The sequence below is a fragment of the Pocillopora verrucosa genome, chromosome 3 (assembly GCF_036669915.1).
Source record: "Pocillopora verrucosa isolate sample1 chromosome 3, ASM3666991v2, whole genome shotgun sequence".
Classification (NCBI taxonomy): Eukaryota; Metazoa; Cnidaria; class Anthozoa; order Scleractinia; family Pocilloporidae; genus Pocillopora; species Pocillopora verrucosa.
Window position 1 is genome coordinate 9,972,898 of NC_089314.1, and position 14,261 is coordinate 9,987,158.

Sequence of the window (14,261 nt, forward strand, 5' to 3'; positions counted from 1 at the left end):
TGATCTTCAAAGAAGTTGAATACTATGGAGCAAAAAGGTTTTAAACTTATGTATATTAATATTCTGTGTTTGGTTTTTTTCTTCGCAAATGTTCAAACACCTGGCTTTTTAATTCGTAAAAATAGTGTTAATGACTACCAACTTCCCGACAGCTCAGTTTTGGAGATCGTTGAAAGAATGAAACTTGCTTGAGCATTAAATTTATCGAAGAACAAGGGAACGATGTCTGGTTCTCAAATTTTTTCGTTGTCATCTCGAGTTATATAGAGTAATTTTGATAAGTATTAATTTTAAAACGTCACGAAAACATGGCGTGTTCATAAAATGGAATGGACACCAGGTGATAAGGAAGGCTCCCGTTACAAGAAACACTCAATCAAAAATATTTTCCTACTCATTTTTTCGATTTATTACGAGAGATAAATATGGGATCGGTTTTTGTGCTTCAACCAAATTTCTTTAAAACCATTAGCGATGGAGGAAATACGACGTAAATTGACGACAAAGCACGATGAAATCGAGTAGACCTGTATTATGAGATGTAATTTGTGTAAATTAGAATCGACATAAATTATTACTTTGCCGGCACGGAGCGATGAACTGGGTTTTAGCGTAGCGCGCTTGGGACCACGGTTAGGGGGTTTAAAATAGTGACTAGTTAGTTATGCGTGTCATTCTACGGTCGGCCTCGCCGCGTCATCTTGCTTTGTTTAGTTTTCTCTGGTTTTTTCTTCGCCGTGGCCATGGATGAAGCTAACGTTTTCTAGCATGATTTCGAACAGCAACAAAGAACTCTTATATCAATGTAAGGCCCTTATTTCAGATTCTATTTCAGATCTTAAGCGTGCCAACGAAGCTACGGCTTCGAAGCAGATGCAGGTAATCAAAAGGATAAAGCGTGACCCTGTTCCGCAGTGTAACAAGAGGAGCAACGAAGATCAGTTTAAAGCCCGTAATGCTGTAACTGAAGCCGTGGAAGACGCTAAGGCAGCTTTGGGGACGAAGCTAGGCGAAAAATTAGCGGAACTGGCGCAAGATAGTGCGCTCAATTCAATACGCAGGGCAACTGAAACAAACGATAGAGGCTTGTAACCAAAAATAGAGTTTTTAGCTTTGCATGCAATAAATAAATTAGGGAAATTGGGTAGAATAACCCAGTCATGAATAAAGTTACTCCAGTGAACTCCATCAGAGCAAAGCACTGGCCAAAAGTGGGCCGACTTCCAGATTGGAACAACGAGAGCTCCCTTAGCGCTGAAAAGCTTCATGTGCCTGACAACTTTGCACCTCAAATAAACCGGGGGACAAAGCCAGTTAATGGTGAGACCAATCTTGGGAGAAAGTATTCACGCCACTCGAGCCGGGTTGATAAAATCTGGCATTGAAACACTGAACTTTCGCGTTATACGGGCAAACAAACCTATCACTATCACATGTATGAGGACCCCACAAGTTGTCCAGGTCGGTGATCAATGAACTTGCTAATATCATCTGCTGCGCTGTTTAGATCTCGTGGAATCCACTGCATATAAATGCTTACACCGTTAAGGAGGCAGGTTTGGAAAATGCCCATAGCTAGATTCTGTAATGCAGGAACTCTGGAACCGGAGTTGACGATACGGACAACATTCTGATTATCGGTGAACCAAGTAACCGACTAAGCCTGTAAAACTCAGTGAAAGCTTTCATGGATAAAGAAACAGCAATTGGCTCCCTGAAAGAGTAGCTTTAAGATTTCTCGAAATCAGACCAATTCTGATAAAAAATTTTGCCTTTGAACTCGATGAAACTACCACTGGCTGAAGCGGATGCATCCGAATAGACGATCTTTGGAAGGCTTAGTCCTATCAAGCCATGCAAATAGGAATACCGTTGAGGCTTGCCACGTTAGTTCTCCAGAAAATCAACTCAGTCAAACTCTTATATGAAAGGTGAACGTGAGAATTCCAAGACGACGCACAGTTGATCACAGTAAAAAGATTTCTGGTCATAAGGCGAGAGACATTGCCCACACAGTTGGTAAGTGAAATTATTTTCCCGCAAACGCTAGCAAGCTCGCGCAGAGATATGAACAGAAGAATCAGACAGTATTAAATTTAAGAGATCCTGCAAACTTGTAATCCGTTCGTTAGTGGCGCCAATACGAAAAGTAGCCGTATTGATAACGGACCCGAGCCACGAATTAACCTGGGTCGGTTCCCAAATGCATTTGGATTTGTTCGCAAGAAAACCTAAACGGAATAAATCGGCGTGAACTTGTAAACTAGCAATCTTAGTATTGTTGTAGCCGGCAGGACCCGACGCCGTCGTCTAGGAAATAACAATCCGCTTGGCTTCTGATCTCCTTTTCTTAACCAGAGGCTTGAGCAATTTCGTAAAAAGATAATGCGCTGAGCTGAGGCCAAAAACAAGAACAGTAAATTCAAAAAAACCCAGTAGGGTAAATTTACGGTGGTCAGGAAAAATGTCCACATGATGATAGCCCGACCTCAAATCAAAAGAAGGCATGTAATCAGCTGGACACAGAGCCTCCTTTAAGACGCTTAAATCTCCACACCTAAACTTTTGCTTGAAAGGAATTGATGAACGTGACGAAGGTCTAAAATGAGACGCTTTTTGCTAGATTTCTGAATAGAAAGGGACAATGGATGGATGATGACAGGCCTCTCAGAAACTTAACCGGAAAACTATTTGAGGGCCTTCAACAGATAGGTAGAGTTCGCCAAGGGCGTGTTGGGCGTTCCCGCTCTTCCTGTCGGTCCCATGGATTATGCCCTCTACCTGCAGTTCCTTCTACAGTCATCTAAGTCGGCGCCTGCTATCAACAGCGCTTTTTACGCTCTCAAGTGACTACGTCAGATGGCAGGAGTGGATTCTCCCACCCTAAGCCCCACCGTTATCTCCGCGAAGGAGGGAGCTCTTCGTCTTGTTAGCCAACCAGCCTCTCATAGAAAAGAACCCCTTGAGGTGACCCATCTCAAGCAACTTGCTGATAGGACTGACTTTGGCAATCTTTTGCAATTAAGAAGCTTAGTTATGTTCGTCCTCGCCTTTTCCAGCTTTTTCAATAGTTCAGAATTATGTCTCATTCGTAGTAAGCATTTTCAGTTCCGTTTCTAGCTATATTACTATTTTTTTATTGAGAAAAGCAAAACAGATCAATTAAGAGAAGGACGTTCTGTCGTCATCACCGTAACCCATTCGTCTTCTTGTCCTCGCTACCTTCTAAGGGCGTACATGAGCAAAGCCCATGTAGCCGGGAATTCTGACGAGTATCTTTTTCATCCTATTTCGTCTTCAGGAAATCGTAAGCGTTTAGTTTCGATTAACAAACCTCTCAGTTACCCTGCATACGGGGATTCCTTTAAGAAGTCTTTTTCGGATATTGTACCTGACATATCAAAGTGTAGTACTCATTCCACGAGATCAGTAGGAGCTACTTTGGCAACCAATTCAGGCGTCTCGGAGAGGAACATTCAGAGTCACGGTCGCTGGGCTTCCGTAGGAGCTAAAAACATTTATGTTATAGACTCGCTGTCTAGCCGGCTTTAGGTCTCTAAATCTCTGTCCCTCTGAACTTAAGCCCTTACTTTTACTATGTAGCATGGGTCTGGCTGACCGACGCGCCCATGCCTCCAAGTGTTGTTTTGTGTGTTCGGTTGTGTAGTAGAGACAAAATATGTAATTTCTGTAAATTAGAATTGACATAAATTATTGTTTTTCTAGCACGGGGCGGTGAACTGGGTTCTAGCGTAGCGCGCGTGATACTGTTGTTAGGGTGTTTGAAATAGTGACTGGTTAGTTTTGCGTGTCATTCTATGGTCGGCTTCCCCGCGTCATCTTGCTTTGTTTAGTTTAGTTTTCACTTACTCTGTTAGCCTTAATCTCGTTAACATCAGTGGTGGTCCCTATCTTTCTCAGCTATTTTACTATTTTACATAAAAAGTATGTAGCATCTCGTTTTCTGCTCATATTCATGTTATTAGGCTCTATTTTATTAGTTTTGCCTTATAACCCCAAAGGCGACGCCATGGCATAGGTTGGGGTTACACGGTCCCTATTTTTTCGGGATTTACGTGTCCGGCCGTGGCGTGTTTTTAGAATTATTGTAACAGTGGAGTTTGTTCACCTGAGTTAACAAAGTGTATAATGAGCCTGGCTGACCGACGCGCCCATGCCTCCAAGTGTTGTTTTGTGTGTTCGGCTGTGGGCGCAAAATCTGAAATTTCCAGCGACTCAAGGACTCATGCGATTGCTTTGACGCTTATGTAGAAAGTGATGTGGGTATGAGAATTCGAAAAGCCGCAAAAAGGTGACACTTCATTCAAGAGAGTTTCCAGAAAGGCAAGGAATTTATTGAATCGTGGCAGCAAGCACTGCCCAAAATTTTAACCTCTTCAGTCATCGATTCTTTAAGGGTGACGCTTAGTAATCGAGTACTCCAGCTTTATAAAAGACTACTGGAAGACAGGGTGAGCCCATTCTGCAAATGTGCGCAAATGCTGTCGTGGAAACCGAGGTTTGAACATGATTTCAATTGGCGTTTGAAGTCAACTGGCGCGTGCCGCAGATTTCTATGGTTTTGAAGAACTCGCCAGGCAAAAACGACCAAGATGAGAAACTAATCAAATAGTAATTCTTTAAGGATTTATGAAATCGAGTGCATATGCACATGCATAACTCAACACTCGTATTATACGGCTGTGGGCGCCCCAAAGACTTCCGGTTAAAAAATATTCATATTCAGGAAGTCACATGACTTTATTTTAGACCGGTTTCGGAATTTCCTTTTCAAAGGGGATAACACGAAAGTGTATTTCTTTTACTCCTTCAAGTCAAGTGGAAAAGCAAAAGTTCTTAGAAATGATAAAAGCTATTGGAGAAAAAGAAAGGAAAAAAACAACAACAACGGGAGGTAGCTTAACTTACGCACACCTTTTATTCGAAATCTATTTTGAATTTTCTACCGGAAGTTTTTTACTCATCTCGACAAGAAAACACCATCCTCAAGAACTGAACTCTCGCTAAAGTAAAAAAAGAGACAAATGAAAATAAAAGAACAAACCAATAAGCATGAAAATAAAGCTTTCCTTCCGTATCATTGATTGATAAAAGGCATCTTTAAGCCTTTTTATCAATTTTTTCACTTAAACTTATAACAGACAAAAATTACAAACATAAATTGATTTAACACTTGGGAAACAAAAAGAAGTGATGATGAATTTGCATTAGACATGAAGTTGTATTCAGGAGCACATTGGCCTATACAACATACTCATAACGACTTAGGACTAAAGTGAAAAAAAAATGTTATATCGTAAGTAATTTTAATTGATTTTCGAAAATTCCAAAATTAAAATTTCTTGAATGTCCACAATTCGTCACTGACCATCTAGGCTTCATTCTGTCGAAGAGTTTATAATCTCTTAGCCTTTTTCATTAAGTGAAACCATTGTTCAACCAGTCTGAAATTTTAAATGAAACCATCGAGTTGCCGATTTTTTATACAATGCATAGATCCTAATTCATTGACAATTGCGATGGTGCAAATAACTGCGACCAGGCTGTTTTTACTTCTACTTTCTCGAATTATTTTCAATTTTGAGGCTGCTTGCGGACAAGAGAGGAGTTACACTGATGGGGCAATAACAACTCGAGTAGGCTTTAGCCTTCAAGGAAGCGTTATGAAAACGCTACGTGTCCCAAGTATTATTTGTTGCACTCAACACTGCTTGAAAGAGTCCAGGTGCATCTCAACAAACTTTAAGTTTCTGAAACATGAAAGCAATGGGATGTGCGAATTAAATGATGCAGCTCTTTTGGCCAAGACGAAAAATAAATTATCTCCAGAGGAAGATGTTATATTTTCGCAGTATAGTATAATGAAGGTAAGAAGACCTTAGTGCAGGTAACCAGGAGATATTTGTGGTTTGAGTAAGAGACACAAGGCAGCTTCCCTCCGGGTCGATCAATTTAAATCGAGATCTCGCCTAAAAGCGCCACCAGACTGAATATTTTCTCCAAAATGAGGATAGATTTAGCGTAATAGAGTTGCCTGACATGATACGGCTGTTAAGCTCATTAGTTTTTTTTCTGAGTGTATGATCCATCTTTATTTCTTTTCCGCTGTAGAAAGTCCATCAAGCCCAGGAAATCCAAAACAAGGAAACCTACCATGGTAACTTTTTTACACTGAGTTGATGTTGTAATATTATGCTTGTGCATCTAAAGAAAGATTCGCAAGAATCACTTTTGAAACAGTTATTCATTAAATAAATAACTGTGCTGCGTAGATTCTTGTTCGGGAACAAAGGCGTAAACAGAGAGAGAAACTTAATGGATAAATTTTGGACGTGTCGATGGATTTGGTACTGTACTAATTGGGAACACTGTTTAAAACTAAAAAAAATCCAAATAAGTAAAGAAAAGTGAATGCAAGTCTCGAGAGTCCCGACCGGTGGGAAGTGGACCAATTGGTTATTTAACTTTGAGGTGTCGCGTGGTAGTAAAACTTACTTCTCAAAACACAGTTGATTGGCCGGGGGTGGGATTAAAAAAAAAAAGGAAATTCCAGCCCCTAATTAAGAGGCGGACTGTCTCCTCAAAGATCGAGGGACGAGGAGAAAGCGAAGTCACAAGCGGAAGAGGCATGCGCAAAGACACTCAGATGCGTCAATCATTAGCGGCTTTAAAGATGGGATAGATATGATTTTTAGCTTCAATTAGATAAGTTTCATAATTGTGACACTGAAAACACGTTGTGGCTTTGCTACAAATTAGCCAAAGATTAGTTTATGATCATGAGTTATCGTGTCAAGACTGTAAGTCAGTTTTGTCATTTCTGGGTAAATCAAATCATAAAAGATAACAATGAAGACACCTCTAAGCTATTGAAATATTCAATCGTAGTTAGTCACTCTGGGCAGTTTGAAACCAGATAGAATTACGACTGATAGTTTCCCTCCTTTTCGATTTGGGACCAATTGCTTTGATTTTTAATGTAAGTGATATTTTAATTTCACCACAAAGGCAAAAGCTGCAAAGCAGCGAGTGAATATTTGAAGAAGTTTGCCATCGTTTTGTGTAACTCTTTTTTAAATTTCTAAAGCCATTTGCACCGACAAAAAATATTCTGTTAGATCGTAATATTGTGTTCAAAAAACAACGCATAAAAACTGAAAGAGTAATACCATCTGACCAAAGGATTCTTCAGATCAATTGAAACAGGTCATTTTAAGTTAGCAATTACTTTTACTTTCGGATGTGTTTCGTGTCGTTTTTATTGAAACAAACTTACCCTTGCCTTAGCCCTACATCTATTGTGCAAGTTAAAAACCTTCTCCGAAAAAAGCCGCACATAACCTTGGGTAACACGGATATAACGTTTAAGTTGGTTACCCTTTATCACAACGACTCCTTAGGTCTAGTTTCTGAGGCGTAGTTCTTTCCATTACACCAGAAACGATGAGAAAATGAATTTTCCATTTCTTATAGATTTTCTGCTTAGTTTCAGATTTTTCCCTGGAATTTCCATCTGCAGCTGGGTTTAACGATTCTGTTATCTTGCCCGCATCAATTCCAAAATTACAAGCATTCACAATCTGTTTTTGGATGAAAACAGCTGACCGAGACAATCAGGGAACACCATTTAGTTACGCAGTGGAAGGAAGGGAAAATGAAATTGTTTTGAAAAACTACAAGAACTTCCGCATCCAGGTCTCGAACAAAAGTCCGGGGTGAGTATCACGGCAAGCCTAAAACAAAAATGTACAGCAAAAGTTTTCTCCGGCTCTCTTTTCTTGTGATATGTTCATGGATTATTTTGTTCAATGTGTATTACAACCTCTTGTCTTCTGAGATTCTTGTAACCGGAAGAAGAACGGAATGAAAAATGAAAGCATATCAACGAAAATTTTGAACTATCAATAACCCGTTTTCCATCGTGAACGCGTTCCAAGAGTTTATTTCAACAAAGTAGCGCATTTGTATTTTGCTTTTCCATTTTTTGATAACAACGCTGCAATAGGGTCTCACATCGATTAAATGTTTCACAATATACTTCGACTAACCAATAACTGCCTTATTCAAGCCAATGTTCCTGTAGATTCTTTTTTTTTTAATCAGCGCAAGTGGTATATCTGCAAACGATGGCAAATGGCATCACATCTGCGTGACTTGGGAGAATAATGACGGTTCATGGAACCTTTACAAGGATGGGGGTTTGGAGAAGGGAGGAACAGGCTTAAAGGCAGGTGCTGTGATTGATGGCGACGGGATCCTTGTGCTGGGGAAGTTTCAAGGAGATCGTTTGAAAGAGAAAAACTTCATCGGTCAGATCGCACATTTAAACATCTGGAGTCATGTTCTCCCAAATGCTGATATTACCCGACTCTCTCAGCTTTGTCTCTCAGGTGAAGGGAACGCTGTGAAGTGGTCAGATTTCAAAAATGGAGTCCATGGAAACATTAGTGTGATTGTTCCGTCGCCATGCAGGCCATAGTGTCCCAAATTGCCAAGATGTCTTGATTGAAAAATGTGCGTATGGGAAGAACTTCTATAGAAGCTGCACTAACTTTGCTTATTCTAGGTCTGTTAGATAATTACTGGTAAAAGCCGCATTCTTATTTGTTTTTCCTCATTTCCCTATTTTCATTTCTAATAATCCTGTTATGCTTCATAACTGCATAAAAATCAAAGTAGTCTAATCAAAGCAAATCAGTTTATTTTTACTTCTGTGGTTTGTTCATTGCTTTTACTCTTAATTAGGTAAAAGTTAAAGTAAACAAATTAATTCCTGACGTCTGAAGAAAAAATTCCCTCAGAAATCGAGATTTTGTCTAGGATTGGATTAATTTAGCTGTCTTCAAGGCGGCAATATTTAAACTATTTCTTGAATGTTTATGTTATCATAATGTCCTTCTTCGTGGCTACAGATATATACTTTTATATTTTTTTCGCGATTTGACACTTAATGATTTGAAGTACCTGCTAGCCCTGCCAATCTGAGGTAAGATTTTGATAATCAATTATGTTGATGAAATATTCATCAAATGATGGCAGAACATATGTCACTAACTAAATAATTGTATAACAGTTCTATCAAAAAGGTAGAGAGGCGAGAACGTGAGCATGAAGCAAAGATCAGTTCATTCTTTTGGTACTAGGTATAGAGATGATAAATGTATGATACGATTCTAAGCTACACTAACTCTGTTGTCTGTAAAAGATATTGTAGTAGTGTTTACTCATTACAGCGCTCAAGTTTCAATCAACAAATCATTAGAAATCGGAAAGGCATAAAACAACATCAGATTTTCAAAGAAATTCCATCACATTTAACAGGAGGAAATCTAAAAAGGGGAGGTCTCCTTTTTGTCCATATTGCCTGTGAACGGTGAAGAAACCAATCGTGGGATAGAGGGCATAATTTTTTTTTGAAAACTTTATAACGATACATAGCGAACTCATTCTCTGTGATTTCAGTCTAAACGTTCCTTAACAGGCCGTTAGCCATTGTTTGATTTCCATCCATAGAACTCACTTCTACAGTCTTGCTTAGTGAAGACGATGAGGTTTTATTCGAATTTATCAGTGGGCTATGCAGAGTCAACCGAGTTACAGACGTAGAGCTGTCGTAAGTGATTTCTTTTAAGTGCATATCGTTGACTCCGCTGTGGGACGAAGACCGACTAAAAATCTCCTTTAATGCTTCTTTAAATTCCGGGATTCTGAAACTATACACTGCTGTGTTCATAAACGAGTTGCTGTAATGCAATAGCTTAGTAAAGAACACAGTGTTCACGGAAAATCTGCACGTCTTACAGAAGTGGACCAAAATGAAGACGAGCTGGAATGGAAGCCAAGATACGACAAAAATGGTAGTGATGAAAAACAAGGTCATGCTTAGTCTACGCTCGACTGTTAAATCCTTCGCGTTCTTTGCGCTGTTGTTTTTCTGATTGATTTTATATATGATAGCTATGTAAGCAAAACAGGCAACAGACAGGGACAGCGACAGGGAAAGAATTACTACAATGTAAAAAGCTTCTTTCACAATCCGCAAGTAAAATGCGATACTCACGGCGGCAACGCTTCCAGAGAGACCCCACGTGGCTGCGATACAGCAGAAGTAAGCATACCTGGGAATTAAACGATACTTGAAAGGGATGGATACAGCCAATAGTCTTTCTATAGATACAATGGCCAGTGTGAAGACAGACGTTAGTCCTGAGAGAATATCCACTGTAGAATGAACCATTGGCATGGTAAGGCTGCTAGTCCACATTTGTGGATTCACAAGATAGGAGATGAACAAAGGCACCGATACAGTTCCGACCATGAAATCAGCAACGGACAAGTTGATGAGAAAGTAATGAGTATGCTTGCGACGAGGTTTTGCTTTGATGAACGCAGCAATGGAGACACTATTAGACAAGATGATCATAAAGGCTACGACACCGAACGAAGTCCCCCAGAGAACGGCTTCAACGCTGGTCACAGTTCCCGTTGCTCTTCCTTGGGCAGATGTCGAGTTGTTCATCATTCCTGGCCGCGTCGTCAATTATAACTAAAACACAGAAATGTCGCAATGATGTTAATATGGTCAGTCCTGGAGTTTAAATGGGTAAACCGTCAATTGATCACTTTGAAGCTGTTTTGAATTGCTAATTGTGTTTATATCATCGAGCTAAATCCCTTTTATCTCTAATTTCAAAGTAACTGTAATTAAATGTGAGGTGTCTTTAAGCGTATGCTGTCGAACTGATTCCCTTCACAATAAGTAATCATATTAAATTATCACCGTAATCGCTTCAAGGTTAAAAACATACTTAACATAAAGGTCACGCCAGGCGCCAAGAACTCACACATTATTCCATTTGAAAAAGAAGCACAATGGTTTTTCACGTAAGACGGCAATAAATTGCTGCTTAGGGATTTGCTTTAAATACGTTTTATTGCGCGACACAATGAGCGTACTGTCAGAATTCAAAGACAGGAAATGACGAAAGCATAATCGTTTTGAGATATCACAAATCAAAGTCCTGCAGATGATGATCTTTTAATCGAAAGCTATTGTGTGGTCGTTTTCAAAGCCGTATGTTTAGGGCTATAAATTCTCAATCTCATTTAAAGTTACTGAATGGAGGCAAAAGTCCTTTTTTTTTCAGTAAAATCTGTCAAAATCCCTATAAACCTGCACCATGTTTGGCTCCTTAATTTCAAATTTAGCTACTTCACTAGGTATTCACATCATGGAGAATAAAAAAAACACCTTTTCTTAATTTTTTACAAGCATACTTAATTAGAGCTCAAACAAAATAAAAAAAACTCAGTCATTTGTTCACGATTTAAATTGCATACGGTTTTTGGACAAAGTTCAGTTGGCGTTTATGTGTGTGTTTCAGAATGATGTAATCCCAGATCTCTTTCCTCATCATAAGAACCAATTGATTTCACGGCTGCTAAATTTTGATATAAGTTGCCGCTTTTCGTTGTTTGTGTTACATCCTATGGTCTATTTGCTTGATCAACGCTCTTGATCATTTATTGCTTCGTTTGCCACTCTTTTCCAATTGAAAAGGCTCCCGATCACAATTAGGAAACAAACGTAATCTCAAAATATTCAAATAGCAATTCAAACTCTTAAATCACCTAAAAGTGCATACTTAGCCAAAAATTGTTGGCAATGATGATCTCTTCTCTCAATGTTCAGACGAAATATCCATAACTATAGACATGGAAATAACAGAAAGATAAAATATCGTGAAGAAACACACGTGAGATGAAAAATAAACATGAAACCGCTTTCCGCTTCCAACTGAGCAATTTGAATTGCTTTAAAAGAGGAAACTGTCTCCAGGTTAGGCTAAAGATGAATAATTCTTTTTTCCCTATTGAAGCTCGGGTCAAAGATGTCTCAAAATCTAAAAAAATTAACTTTTTTATGCGAGAAAGAAGGAGAAGAAGAAGAAAGAAAAACAAATAGATGTTTTTAATTAGTCACCTCTGTCCGGAGTGAGGCCTTTCGAGGTTATTGCCATGAATTACTTCGATATTACTCTCAGCCAATAACACTAAATAGACAGCAGGAAATATATTTGAATTGTCTTGGAAATGGACTTTCGTGGTGTACACCGTAGATTTCGTCAAAGCCCGAAAATCCAATAAAACCTCATTGCTTCTATGGCAAGATAATGGGAACATAATCTTTAAGTTCATAACAAATAAAGGCTTTGGGCAAAAACACGGTTCAAGCTTGAGGTTTACCGGAATGATCTTCCAAGATAATGCACGGAAAAAAATAGTTTTCTTTTCGTTTAGTCTATAATTGTATGACGTCAGTGTATATTAGTAAATCAAACCTTAATTTGGGCAACTTGTGCGCGTGAAGCGAAACCTGAGGGTCAAAACGCTCAATTTGGCGTCACGCTGTCTTCGTTTAACAAAAGCTTCATTTAATAGGTGTGTTCTGGGTAAAAGAATACAATTATTTGCAGGATGTGAACTGTCTCGTTCTGTAATATATGCGCATGATTGAAGAAAACTCAGAGATGTTCCCGTTTGGTAAACCTAAACATGTCCTTTCATGACAAAAAAGAAAAAGAAGACCATGAAATTCTCCCATAACAAACGGCTTTTTGTAGCATTTTCAGAACAACAGCGATCTGCATGTGGCCATTAAGCTAATATAATGTGGTTACATTGTTTTTTTAACGGACCCAAGAACTTTGTGAAGCAGAAAAGAAATTATGGAAAACGCAATTGAAAATTACGATGTTTAGCTTTCAAAATTATCTTCAAGGTTAAAAAAAGCATCAGAAGTATGATTCCCGATGGATTATTTCAGATATCTATCTTTTTTAATTTGTATTGTTTATTTCTTCGAAGGAGGACATTGTAATAATTAGCGTGGGATACAAATTACGATATTTATTTTTGTGTGGTTTGCGCGCTTCTTGTTTAAGGATGTGTTGCCATGTATGCACTCTAAACTTAATACCATGATGTTTTATCTGATCTCCTTGAACTATCAATATGAAGGCAAACAAAGGTGCCAAATGCAAGACAAAATATCTGATATAAAGTAATGAAACGGAAAACAGTGTTATGTTAACGACTTGAGATCTAAGTGCGATATTTCAAGGTTTCCGGAAAAGTTAAGATTTGAATAAACTCTGTGCAGAGAGCTAAGTCTTTTCTTCAACAGTTCAGATCGATTTCTTTATCTCTTTTTGCTCCATTATTAGATTCAGGTTATCCATAATTATCCATATGCATGATGTAAGCATGGTGTAAATCTAACACCTCGATAACTCTGTCTCATATAATACGAAGCGTTATCTTTCGGTTAGTGTTAGAAAGCTCGGTGTAAATTTTTACGGTGAACGATTTTGTAAAAATGACATTTTAAAACCAATTTAGCCAAAAAATATTCTAAATTATTAAATACATTACTCGCCGCGGTGTCCAGTCGCTTTCGTCTACCGATATATGAATTCCCTCTTTTTTGCCCTATGTTATATTCCGTTATTCCTTCCTAATTTTAATGAATTCTGTCAGTTCGGTAAACACTTAAAAACATTTTAGGAAAATATCTTAAACGTCGAAAATGGCTGCTAGTCCTGTTGTGTAGGCTAAAAACTAAAAGGTAACAAATCGTATACACAAAAAAAATATTTCGTCAGATGAAAATTCCTTTGTCACATATCAAAGTCACCAACTCAAATCGCTGAAAATGAAATACCTTTTTGAATTCAGTTTCCTGGGCGGTGTTGTTATTGAATTTTTTTCTTAATCTTTCAGTGGTCTTAAAAGGGGAGGCTTGCTGAATTGGTAGTAGTGACTTATCTGACTGTTGTGACGATTTCTGAACACTGGGCGAATTGCCCAACATTTAAGGCGATTTCGAATGCAAATAATCAAAATTTAATTAGGGCTTCGTAAATCGAGGATTAGACTCAGACGGAGCGGATCAAGATGTGGATGGTGGACTAAAACTGCCAAGATCGCACTCGCCTCATAAAGAAACTGAAATTGGACTCAGTGAACAGTTGGAAAAACTAACGAAAAGAAAAGCTTTGCCGTTGAAATAAACCAAAGAGCTGCAACAACGGATCCCGGCTCAATAGACTTGAATGTAAATAGTCATGAACTCTGCGAGAGGAATTTTTACATGAATAATCCCAATTTCCTGTCAGATCCACAGGTTACGAAATATAAAATATTCATAACAAAAAGCTGTTTTGTGCCATTTTGGTTAA

The 14,261-nt window shown here is 38.5% G+C and overlaps 2 protein-coding genes across 2 annotated transcripts; one reads left to right on the forward strand and one right to left on the reverse strand.

The window, feature by feature from the left end:
* The first annotated feature begins 1,160 nt into the window (after positions 1 to 1,160).
* Positions 1,161 to 8,500, forward strand: LOC136279532 (neuronal pentraxin-1-like). The gene is made up of 3 exons (XM_066163474.1): positions 1,161 to 1,320; positions 7,541 to 7,736; positions 8,125 to 8,500. The coding sequence occupies exons 1-3, from the start codon at positions 1,161 to 1,163 to the stop codon at positions 8,498 to 8,500; spliced, it is 732 nt and encodes a 243-aa protein (XP_066019571.1).
* Positions 8,501 to 8,740: 240 nt separating this feature from the next.
* LOC131777008 (adenosine receptor A1) lies at positions 8,741 to 13,848 on the reverse strand. Its single transcript, XM_059093229.2, has 2 exons — positions 13,745 to 13,848; positions 8,741 to 10,567 (listed from the first exon to the last, which is right to left on the reverse strand). Exon 2 carries the CDS (start codon positions 10,541 to 10,543, stop codon positions 9,485 to 9,487), a length of 1,059 nt encoding a protein of 352 aa, XP_058949212.2. The 5' UTR covers positions 10,544 to 10,567; positions 13,745 to 13,848; the 3' UTR covers positions 8,741 to 9,484.
* Between the last annotated feature and the right edge of the window lie 413 nt (positions 13,849 to 14,261).

Coding starts and splice junctions, on each gene's coding strand:
- LOC136279532 (XM_066163474.1), top strand. CDS start 1,161: ATGAATAAAGTTACTCCAGTGAACTCCATCAGAGCAAAGCACTGGCCA. Junction 1,321..7,540: donor GGGGACAAAGCCAGTTAATG/GTGAGACCAATC, acceptor TTCCATCTGCAG/CTGGGTTTAACGATTCTGTT. Junction 7,737..8,124: donor GTCTCGAACAAAAGTCCGGG/GTGAGTATCACG, acceptor TTTTTTAATCAG/CGCAAGTGGTATATCTGCAA.
- LOC131777008 (XM_059093229.2), bottom strand. CDS start 10,543: ATGATGAACAACTCGACATCTGCCCAAGGAAGAGCAACGGGAACTGTG.